Source organism: Bremia lactucae, linkage group LG14, assembly GCF_004359215.1.
Source record: "Bremia lactucae strain SF5 linkage group LG14, whole genome shotgun sequence".
NCBI lineage: Eukaryota > Oomycota > Peronosporomycetes > Peronosporales > Peronosporaceae > Bremia > Bremia lactucae.
The window spans coordinates 2,537,619-2,549,675 of record NC_090623.1 but is presented as its reverse complement, the minus strand read 5'-3'; the positions used below and the strand labels follow the sequence as shown (position 1 = coordinate 2,549,675).

General features: G+C 46.6%; 3 protein-coding genes across 3 annotated transcripts; 1 reads left to right on the top strand and 2 right to left on the bottom strand.

Moving 5' to 3' along the window:
• Positions 1-1,040: 1,040 nt before the first annotated feature.
• Positions 1,041-4,994, bottom strand: CCR75_008627 (uncharacterized protein; the record flags this gene model as incomplete). Its single annotated transcript, XM_067966677.1, has 1 exon — positions 1,041-4,994. The coding sequence occupies one exon, from the start codon at positions 4,992-4,994 to the stop codon at positions 1,041-1,043; it is 3,954 nt and encodes a 1,317-aa protein (XP_067816452.1).
• Positions 4,995-5,367: 373 nt separating this feature from the next.
• Positions 5,368-8,286, top strand: CCR75_008626 (uncharacterized protein; the record flags this gene model as incomplete). Its single annotated transcript, XM_067966676.1, has 1 exon — positions 5,368-8,286. The coding sequence occupies one exon, from the start codon at positions 5,368-5,370 to the stop codon at positions 8,284-8,286; it is 2,919 nt and encodes a 972-aa protein (XP_067816785.1).
• Positions 8,287-8,496: 210 nt separating this feature from the next.
• On the bottom strand, positions 8,497-8,877 carry CCR75_008625 (uncharacterized protein; the record flags this gene model as incomplete). The annotated part of the gene is made up of 1 exon (XM_067966675.1): positions 8,497-8,877. One exon carries the CDS (start codon positions 8,875-8,877, stop codon positions 8,497-8,499), a length of 381 nt encoding a protein of 126 aa, XP_067816454.1.
• Between the last annotated feature and the right edge of the window lie 3,180 nt (positions 8,878-12,057).

The following is a 12,057-nucleotide window of genomic DNA, read 5'->3' as shown; positions in this document are numbered from 1 at the left end:
AAGATACTTGAGACTACGACATTCTAGCGACTGGCGACGAATAAAGTTATTCGACGCTCCGCAGTCCACCAGGGCTCTAATTGACAAATCATTTGTCACTTTTAATCTCATAGTGCTGAGGGATACCTCATCACCAGGTGCAGAGACACATTATGCTTGTGTGTCTGGAGCAACTTTAGTCAAGAGGATTGCAAATTCTCTTCAGGTTGCTGGATCAGTAGGGCGTTGCGCCCCTTCTGACCCCGACCGTTTTTAGCGGTCCGCCTCGCTGTTGCGATTTCGCAACAACGTGAAACCCGCGACCGCTGCTCTTTTTGGCATTCGGTCCATCATTACGTTCAGTACCTCTCGGTACTGGGGTGGGGCACTATACTCATGAGCGTAGTGTCTTATCTTGGACGGACTACAAAGTACTACCAGGTGTAATGGGGCACTGCCGACTTGTACTGCTTCAGTACAAGTCCACTTCGCACTGCCTCAGTGTGAGTGGTGCCTCACTTCACGTACACTCGTACGTGCAGAGGAAGGGGATCTCTTTAAGACACTTGCTTTAAAGAGGGTTAATTTAAAATTTTACAGTTAAGTTCTTCTGTTCTATCAACTTAATACTAACTTAATTATATACTAATACAAAAAATGTACTCCAGTTTTATCTGTCTTTTCTTTGCTGCTTCCAGGCTGACTTTTGGTAGACATTTTTTCCACTGGTCTGTATTTTTCAATGGCTAATCTTTTAAATTATTTTCATTTAAAGTAATATTTAAAATATGTGCTTGCTAATTCACGACCTTTAATTGTTAAATTTATTTGTCGTTTGTTCCGCGTTTATGTGGTCTTTCCTTTTATCTGCGACGCGTGTACGAAAGTGTAACCGGCTTTCCTCGTTTAATGGCTGTGTTTTACCCTCATATTGACATGCAGAAGGACCTTAATAGTGTAACGATTCGCATGGAGCTTTTTTAAACTTAACCTTATAAAGTCATTAGGAAGAACAATTGATAGCGAGAAGCACGGTATAAAGAGGCATCTGATGCTTTTATTTACAAGATGCACACGCCATTACCATTAGGTGAGATCATTACGATACTCGAGTACCGCGTATTTAACGGGTCAGTATACACGCTATCCATCGAGTCCTGAGCTCTTGTGGTGGAGCTGCGTGTGTCGTCGTCCAAACTTGTAGCTTCTGGTGCGTGATGCTTTGCATATGCCACAATGGCGACAATCGCCGCACAGCCCGCAAGACCGACCACACCAAACAAAACCGATGTGCTGAAGCTCGACTTTTGAAACACATTCTCTGCACGCTCGGCGCGAGCTTCTTGACTCGTCATGTTGCCAGGTCTCAGCATTGAAGACGGTAACGTTGCTGAGTTTGTGGGCAAGTCTGTTTTCGATGCTACTGATGTTGCCTCAAGCTTTGACGGTAGAGATTTTGTTGGAGACGCGATGGTCGACAAATTTAATTCAGAGGCTATATTGTTTGGCCTCTCTATTGATTCTGGATTTGAGCCAGGCTTGAGAGCAAGAGTTGGAGACACGAAAGTTCTTTCCGTTTCAGACCACGATTTCGGGGACAATAACGACGATAGGGGTGGTAATTTGTTCTCAGTTGTGGACTTTTCGCGATTTGGCATCAGTTTGGTGTTCCTGGTATATGACTTGCTCAAGTCCAAGTCGATTATGTTTGCGTTTGAGCCATTTAATTCTGTAACTGGCAAACTCGCACTCGAATTTATCTCGTCTCTCTTCTGTAAGGTCTCCTCCGTCAAGCTATTCGTCGTTGCGTTATGCGTCATGTTATGCGTTCCTTTCAGCCGAGACGAATGCTCGACGACGTGGGTAAGGCTGCTAGCAGTTTGAATAGCCTCATTCGTTGTTAAAGTCGTCGTAGCATTAAGTGTGATTGGAGCCGCCTTTTGAGAGGTAGATCCAGTCATTGCGGTCGAGTTTGATGCAAAATTGGCGGCTTGGATTACATTACTGATCATCGTATCTAACGTGCTTGTAACCTTGTTTGTTGCTGGTGTCTCCTTCTTGATCGTCGTATTCATCATCTTGGTCGTGGAGTCTGTCGAAACTTTCGTCGTAATGACTGCTGGTGCCATGGATGAGAAGTCAGTCGTTGTTGGCTTAGGTAAATCTGCTTCCTTTTTGGCAAGAGTCGCAGGCGGTACAGCCGTGTTAATTACTGGAGAGCGGCGTACCAGAGTGGGTACCCTTTGAGCTACCGTATCATTAATTGATGTCACCACGTTACTTATCGCTCGATCAATTGAGCCAGTTGTGTTTGCCACCAATAAAACCACGGGCTTTTCGACCGATGGGATAGGATCAGTGATAGAATTCACCATGGAAATCTCGGTTTTGGCAATCGATTTCACAGATGGGACAATTGTGTTACTAAGTACCGTGTCAATAACTTTGCTGGTTACAGGTGCTATGACGTTAGGCACTACGGTTTTTACCCATGAGCCAGTCAAGTATGCCACAGTGTCAAGGTTAGATGCCACCGTCCGGAGGTTAGTTGATGTGGCATTCGATGTCTTTTCGATTAAATATGCTGTCTTGTTAATTGCTTCAATAGCAGGGACTAGAGGCGTGACAACTGCTTTGACCGCAGAGTTTATGATTGGGCTTTTGATTGCGTTCGGTATTGTGTCATCGATTTTGTCGTGTACCTCGTTACGAACCGCGTCAGTTTCTGTGTTGACCACCAATGTCAGCGCATTATTCACGGGTTCAGTGACTTGTTTGAGCATTAAATTAGTTGTATTTATACTAGTGATGGGTGTCACTGCTTTCATGACAGGAGACGTGACGTGAGTCGTTGGATGGATCGCTGAATCAGCTTCTTTTAGGGCAAACGCCTTGACAGCAGGGGCAAGAGGTGTGGCAACCGTGTCAATTACTGCCTTTGCTGTCGAATTGATCGCGTTGGATACGATATTCGTTTTCTTATAAGGCACTGAACCGTTGTTGGCTGCTGGCGTCACTACTTCATTAACCAAAGGCTCTATCGCTTTTATGATTTGGTTACTTGAGCTTAATACCGTGTCATGGATTGGCGTCACCGCGTTTATAGTCGTAAATTTGTCGTTAGTCCTTTGACTCTCATCAAATTGCTCGATCTTTGCTCTCGCCTTGTCGGCAGGTACCAAAGGCGTAACAAATGTGTTAATCGTTGAGTTCGGTATTGCACTGGACACTACATTTGATACCTTGTCGAGAAGTGTATCGGCCACTGATGCCTTTAGGATCCTTGCCGTTTTCTCTTTTGCAAACGCCGCCCTTTCAATTTTAAATGTGGCATAAGGCATCAGCTTTTTAGTAGAGGCCACTGCTTTCGTGATTGCCTTGACTCTAGGTGTCATATGCGTTGCGATTTCAGACAAACCGATTGTTTTGAATGCCGTGTTATTCACGTTCCTTACTGTGTCACCTACCGGTGTCATCAGCGTACTCACCTTCTTCTCCATCGAGCCATTGGTTTTCGCCAAGGTATCGATAATGGATGTGGCATCGGTAATCAATTTTATGGAAGAGAGTGTTGTCTTGACGATCGCATCGACAGTAGGCGCCCCAGGCACAATAAATTCCGCTGAGCCATTCACTGTCTTCATTATCGAACCACTGGGGTTTGATATCGTGTCAACGACGGAGGTGGCGTCAATTAAAACATTCACTGCCGAGGCTGCAGTGTTGGCTATCGCCTGGACAGCAGGTGCCATATGTGCTGTGCTAATCGAGTTGAATACTGCATTCGTGACCTGGTTGGGTATCGTTTCAATTAATGGTGTCACCATCTTGATTATTTCGCCTTTGGTATTAGCCACCGTGTCAATCATAATTGCGGTATCTGTCAGTAAATTCACTGCTGAGGTTGCCGTCTTGGCCATCGCTTTGACTGCAGGTGCCGCAGAAGTTGTTGCTGCTATTGAAAGACTTGAATTGGATACAGTCCCCTCGTGAGGTACCATATAGCTTACCGGTGTCACAAGATTATACATCGTCTTTTCCAAGGAGCCATTCTTTTTGGCCACGGTATCAATTACGGATGTGGCGTCGATAACCAATTTCCCTGCTGAAGTTGCCGTCCCAACGATTGTCTGGACAGCAGGCACAACAGGTTTTATTATGCCGGACATGCCGATTGTATTGATTACCTCCGCAGATATCTCGTTAGGTTCTTTGCTGGCTTTGCGAACCGTGTCAGTTACCGCACTGGCTACCGGTGATATAGCTTTGTCCATTGAATTAGGAACCGCCTCTATCATTAATCCCATGCTACTTGTCACTGGGTTAAGGGCTTCTGTCGCTGGCTTTATGATAGTAAATGTGTCACCCGTCATGACTTTCTCTGCATATTGTGCTGTCTTCTTGATCTTCTTAAAAGCAGGTGCCAATGTCGTAGTCGTTGTGGTGTTTGCTACAGACGTCATAGTCTTGCCGCTAGTTGACGGAGTATTTTCCACTGTACGGGCAATCGATCCGACTGTATTAGCCACGTTGTGTACCATTGGTCTAATGGTGGCTATCGAACGCTTTATTTTATCAAACGGCTGCTTTGCATTACTTCCAGCCAATTCTGCGGAATCAACAATGCTATTTGAGCTTACAGGGGTGATACCACTATTCACAGACTCCGTCATATGATCACCATTCGAGATATCCTTAGGTACCACATGATCAAGCATCGAGCTTGCAGTGGCAACTGTCGAGTTCACTAACCTTGTCGTCTCTATCGCGTCGTGTGTCGTCGGCACGGCCGCATTCGGCACCTCGGCGTTCGCGCTCACGCCAAGCAAAGGATCGGGAAAGCTGGTGCTGGTCGTTTCGGGGACAATTGTCGTCTCTTTCTGCTGCTGGGTATGCTGCTTCGCGTTCTCAACACTTATTACACTGATGGGGTTAAGGATACTGCTATCCATTGCAACCACCGAGACCGCTCCAAAGCTGGCGACCGTGAACACGCCAAATCCTCGACAACGCATTGTCGTCTTGGTTTAATGTTCTTCCAATGTGGCGCAGAGGCAACTGCACAAGTTGGACTACTGGACGCACGTCGCAATGTGACAAGGACGTACAAGCGTAGTAATAGTACTTGCAGTTGCAAAGCCGAAGTGGAGGTAGACGTGCTATCATCTGGTGGGTGCACCCTTTCAAATGATGAAGAGGTGGGACTAAATGATATTGCGATGGAGGCCGCCGGTGCATACAAAAACCAAGTCATGGAAATGTACCCGTAGATTACTATCGCTTCTACCATCTGGCCACAGATTATGTCTTTGTGAGAAAAACAGGGTAAACGTAATGTTCTTTGCACATAGTCACTATCGGAGCAGCTACCGGAAGTGTATCATCCTAATGGTATACCGGTACCTGCGAGTAGCGCCATATTTCGACCTCGGTATTTCACATCACGCAGAAACATTACGATTCACCCAGATGGTTCAGAACGCGACATCTTTCGACCATGACAGCTCGTCCTCTTGCTTTTCCAGCGACGACGAAACCATGGATGTATCAGCCGATCAATATACCGCTTCTCTTGCCTCAAGCGTTCACGTGGAAGTGCTGGATGAGTACGAAGAGACTGGCGCAAAACCACCAACCATTCCCGCTGCCTTACAAACTCCCTCAGCGTCCTCCAACGTGGCTCAATGCTGCCGTGAAACATTAGAATCGATTGTACAGGCTTCGAAGCCTATTGATGTGTCGTACGAGCAATACACGGCTGCAATTGAGCACGTTACGAGTCATTGGCCTGCTGTTTCGGACGTCGCCGAGCTCGAAAACAAATTAAAGGCATACCATCATCTTCGAGCAAAGTTGTACGCAGTCTTTCAGCTTGCGTTTCCTCTCACTGAAGACATGTACATTCAATGGATTGAAGATTGCAGGGCTAAAGGTGACTCCATCGAGGAGCTCTTGAGGCTTTATGAACTAGCCCAGGCCGATTATTGGTCGGTTTCGCTAACACTGCAGTATTTGAACCTAATAAAAGAGCATCAAGATACTGCAGCGCTAGATATGGCGATGGAAAAAGCGCAAACGACAATGGGGACCCATTTTACGCGAGGTCACGAAGTTTGGGCTCGTTGTCGGGAACTCACCATAGCAATTTTTGATGAAAAAGACGAACATTGCGAGCTGGAAAAGGAACAACGAATTCGAGATTTGTTTTCAAGACAAATGCAAGTGCCATTGGATCAAAACGACCTGGTCTTGTCAGAGTTTCGAGCGTGGACTCTTTACAATACTCGGGATATTGCAGCATCGAAATGTGTGTTTGAAGCAGCTGTTGCTCGTCAGACAAAGGTATTTGCCCCGTTCCTGAAGAAATTGAAAGGTTTTGAAGCCGCTGTGAATGGAGTAGACGACCTTGAGCAAAAGTGGCTACAATATCTGAACTTTGTCAAGCATCGAGTTGCTCCATTGCTCTCGAGTGACGGAACTGAGCTTGTGGTGTGTCTGTATGAGCGTGCAGTGGCAAGATTGTGTTTGAGCTCGAAATTGTGGGTAACTTACTTGGACTTTATCGAGTCAAAGGGTCTCCAATCGAAGCTTAAAGTTGCTCAGCGAGCGGTACGAAACGTACCATTTGACTCGTTCTCGTGGACGGAAGCCTTGATTGCAATGGAGCAACAAAGTATGGACGTGACAGCAATTTCAAGGTATCTACGGACAGAATTGATTGAGCGTGCAAGCGTACCTATGGGTGAATTACACTTGCTCAACACATTGCTGACGTGGTGTGACGTGGCTCGGCGTCAGGCTTTTACGACTGTCAACACTGGCTCGGAGATGGAGGCAGTCGAGACGATGCTTGAAGAAATCTTTCAGGAGTGTCACCAGTTGTTGGCAAAAGCGTATCCAAAGTATGTCGAAGGTGCGTTACGACTAGCAGAATACCACGCGCAATGCTGCTGGACGCTGGTCATTCCAGGTCGATCTTTGGACGCTAGAGTAGCGAAAGTGAAAGACTTGTGGCAACAGACACTTAGCACGTTGCTTGGTGACTACGCGGCCACGTGGATTGCGTACTATAATGCGCTCCAACAGATGAATGTCTTGTCCGTCGAGAATATTCGATTGTCTGTGTTTGACGAAGCTGTGAAGCGCGTGAAGGATATGCCACTGGCTTTGGCCGACGCGTGGCTTGTTTTTGAGCGCCAATATGGTGATCTGACGCATTATCTTTGCGCCCGACGGTTGCATCGTAAGCATTCTGCGTTCATTGTAACTCCGGTGGATATTATGGTATTTGAAGGAGACACGAAACCTTTGAAATCAAAGAAACGAAAGGCAATCGCGGTAGAGCAGCCCGCTAAGCAATGTCGAACACAACGTCCAAAGATGCAAAATGTGGCGTTACTACAAAGTAATGAGACGACGGCAAAGAGTAGTAGCAACGCCAAGAAAAGTATACACAAGAGTCTGACGAATGAACACACACTCTTTTTGTGCAATGTATCCAAAGACGCAAGTCAAGGGGAGATTGAGGAAATGTTTCGAGAAATTCCAACGTTAAAAGAGGTTCGACTCGTTGTCAAGACACGTGGAGAACGAATGTTGTCACGTGGGATGGCGTACGTGCAATTTACGAACGAAGAAGGCGTGGAAGCTGGACTTCGACGGGATGGGTTTCTCTTGCATGGCCATGCTTTACGTGTTAAGCGGTCTCAACCACCCGTGGCAAGTGCGTCAAAAGCTGGAAAAACATCAAACGGAGAGGGGTTTTGCTGGAACTATGATCCCTTGACGTTGTATATTGGCAACTTGAATCAAGAGCAATCAACTCGACAAGTGAGTGAGCAAGAACTACAAGAGGCTTTACAACAATCAATGCAACAAGTCGGAGAGCTTGTCGTGGTCACTCGGGTATCGATTCTACGAGATCGACATGGCAAGTGGAAAAATTATGGACTCGTGCAAGTTGCAGAGGCTTCTCAAGTAGCCGTTTGTCTCGCCAATGTAGCTGCGCTCCAAGGAATGCTTGGGAACCAAGTGACCATGAAAGCTTCTCGGTTCTCGATTGCGCATATGCTGGAGCAGCAAGCAAAGCAGCACTCACAGAAACGAGCGCGTCAAGCTGAATGTCACAGTACAAACGTGCCGCACATGCAACGACACAAGGTGATTGGCTCTGCCACGAGTTTGATGCCTCGAGTCCTTCGTCGAAAAGCTGCTGTATCGATAGATGCGTCCAAAGCCTCCAAAGTGGCGAAAAGTGGCGCTTTAAAGACCAATGAAGACTTTCGCAAAATGATTCGAAACTCGTAAGCCGAAGGGAGTTTAGTAACTGCTCCATTTTGGTTTGCTTTCGTTTTCGTATGCTAAACGCGTTTCCATTCATTGAGGAGCACCATCGTGGCCGTGTCAACCTAATTTAAGACGTAAATGCTGCCAAGTACCCTTGAAGCGTTTGCTTTTAATAACATTCCAATTCGTTACTTCATACCTTAATATTACTATTCCTAGCTATGGCGGCGTCTAGAGCTCAAGCCGCACGATATTCTCTGTCGGCCTCGATTTCGGGAAGCAGATGGAGATGAAGTCGCTCAGCTGTTTGCACGACGTGTGCTGCTGACACTTGGTCTCCCCCAAATAGTAGAGCCCTCCGCACTGCGCCCAGGCCCGGACATCGTCGGTTTTATCTCGTAAGACGGCGTCGTTTATCGCGCTCGAATCTTGGGACAAGGCCGAGTCGAGGATGGCATCCTCGTCACGAATTTGTTCAACGATACCGACCGACGAGCTGCCCGAGTGGCTTTGAATCAACCCGTCGTCGTCTTGTTGGCTCCGAAGGTTGCCTGCTTCTATCATTGTTGTACTCAGCAACACGAGCGCTGTGAGCAGTCGTAGCAAGGTCATGCGTAACTGGCCAGAAACCTTGTCGAGTCAATGCCGAGAAATTAAGACTGACGCAAAAATGGTGGTTAGCCGATGCGATCTACCAGAAAAGGTCCTTCTGCATGGGATTATAATTAAGGTGCGGGTGTTCACGTGTGCTGATATGATTGCTATTGAGAGCCTTAAGAAAGAGAATTAATAGCTGCTGACTTTTCAAGATTACGGCTCGTGGTGCGACCGGTTTTGACCCCGGCTCTGCGATATGTGGACAGGACTTGAAATTTGTAAGAAGGCTGGATGTTACGGAAGGTACCCCTCTCAAGTAGCGTACTTACTGAGCTCAATCGCTCGATTACAAGCTGTTACAAGTCTTTCATAAGGCAAGTAGGCCACATGGTACACGGTTTATGTGTCTAACGACGTTGCAATACGATCAATTGGGACAAGATTTGCGGTGGTAAGGGCGGTGTACAGGCTACTGTGGTCAGCCATTAGCTGGCTCTCTAATGAGCTCCTGAGGTTGTTGTTCACTGGACTTATCATCTTAATTTTTGTAAGCTAGAGATGCGATTTAAGTCTTTCCTTGAATTACCACTATTAAAGATTTCTTGTGACCAACCTCACGCTAGGCTATTGATGCAGAATGAATGCAGGTCTTTGCATCACTGAAACACTGGTTGCTAATATTCCTCTAAAATATAATTAATAGGATGTATCGGAAGCATCGGCGTTCCAAAGTATAAGCCAACTAGACCTCGGTTGGGGTATCCTCTCAGAGCCTAATTTCTGCGACGTGATAGATAGGCTGTAGCCGGTATAGACAACGCTGAATACATATGCCAAATTCTCTGACGTGTCGCGTACGGATTGAATCTCTCTAAGCTTTCTGTAAAACGATGTTGTATTTTTGTAACATAGCAGTGAAGGTATTAAATAGGCGTTTCCGGGTCGACGCAAAACAAGAAGTACTGAGCTTAGTATCATTTTTTTGCAGGACTATAACATTCAGCTGGAAAACAAACTTTATAAGCAAAAAGTCATGTGGCTACACAACTGTTGCCGTTTTGCTCGTTTTGGCTTCAAACCTAATAGATGGGCGACGTAGCGTAGCTACCTTTAAGGATTCAGAGAGTCACTTTGTTCTATTAAACTAAAGGGGATTAACAACGCAGGGAGTCGTACAAGCTAAAAAAGCTTAATAAATTTTAGTTCAAGGGATTCAGGGGTTCCTAGAACCAAGTGGCAACTAGTGCCCAAGGGGATATACCTTAGAAAGGCTTATATCTCTCACAGATCAATAGGCAAGCCTTAGAAAGGCACTTGACGTTTTAAGGTCAAAAGGGGAACTGCACTGTATTTAATTATTTAAATAGAAAAATAGAAAAACCTTACCCTAGCTAATTTAAAAATGATTTTGGCCGCCAGATTTATATCTGGAGGCGACCACATTTGTTACCATAATAAATGGGATTTAAGTAACTAACCATTTTAACATTATATAAAAAGGTATTTTACACATAAAGTAAATGTACCACAGCAACGGTTCTCCAACCAATGTGTGCCCCATTACACCCTCCCCCATCAGACTGTTGACAGCGAGTGACAACATTCGCTTCATTTCCTCTTTGAGATTGGAACCTAAACAGCTAATCGTTTGGTTGTGTTTTCCATTCCATTGTCTAATGACAATCAAGCGTGAGTCACAGACTCTGAGCACCTTCCTCGACGATGAGGGAATGGTGGACTTTGAAAGCCACTCTCCATCAGAGGAGGAGGAAAACGAGCGTCGTTCTCTCACGCCTTCTCCTCCAGATGAACGTCGGCCGGCCCCGAATCCATTCCCAGAACGTGGTGCCGCTGATGTATTAACTGCATTGAGCAGGACACGGGACCCTGAGTCCAACATCATTACAAATCCGCTCGATGAAGAGCAAGGGCAGACAATCCTCATAGAGGAAATAGCTCGTGCCGAGATGACGAAAGCTAAAGCTCATAGTGAATCTAGATTCACTCCACTAAGTGCGGGCGAGCGTCTCAAAGAGATAGCGGGTCACAGCTTGGGCACCTGGATCTCCGGTGACCCGGCGAGGACACCGGAGGAGATCGCTGTCCGCGACGCTCTTCATGAGCAATACCTTACGCCAAAGGTAATGACGCGAAGCCAGTATTTGACGCGTTTACGTGATCAAGCCCGTGGGGCTTCGGTGACCTCCATGAGGGAAATTCCGATCGCTATGTTTCCAAACGAAACAAGGAATGAAAACGTAGTCTCATTTGAGAACTGGGTCCACCAGGCCCGCCTACCTCATAATATTTGGAATATCAGCGAGCTTGCAGATAGGGCTGATGTTCGTTTGGAAAGGAAGCTTCGCTTCGATTTCGCTAAGCTTAAGGCCAAAGGCTAGTTACGTTCGGCATTTTTGCCACCAAACGAAGAAAGGCCTAGCCATATTTCAGTGCTTCGGTTGATCGTTCAAACATGGAATGAAGCCGCACTAAGGCTATAGATCCACCTAATCCCACGTCTAGTGGCGAGAAGCGTCGTTTGACGTGAGTTGGCCCTAAGCTTGGCGCTCAAAAACGTCAACGGCGTAAGGGCAATCTTGCCGAAGAGGTTTATAGCGAATAAACTGCTTGCAAAGCATGACCGCTGATCCAGAGCAAACTGCCGAGGAGTCCCAAGAGTTTTCAGAAAAGAGGCTCCAAGCCACTTCACCTGATACTGGTATTGACCCTTACGACGACGTCGCTTTAGAAGTTTCTCCACATGAAACTGAAGGTTCCCCCGCGCATCAAGCAGCGTGGGAAGGGGACGAAATTTCGGCGAAAGCATTTGATGCTCTACGGCACGAGATGCAACTTCTTCGTGAGGTCCTTGCTCGGGTTGAGAGCTCCTTTGAGGCGGTTTGGGAACGTCTGTCAACGCTGGAGCGTCAGCAGCCTCTTTAGAGGTCCAGCTGAACATTCTGGTAAGCATGCAGCAACCTGCGGCACGACCGCCTGTCTCGGCGCAAGCGCCTTCAAGCACACGTGGAAAGGGTCTTGATTTGGCTTAAGCAAGCCAACGTAGAGCATTGGGTGTTTACGCAGCTTGCTAGGAAGGTTTAATAAAGCTGCGGGCGTAATTTGGTCTTGAAAACCGCGGAAACCAAGTTGGTAGGTAGATTTTTAGCGTTTAGTAAAACTCGGTCTCCGACCATA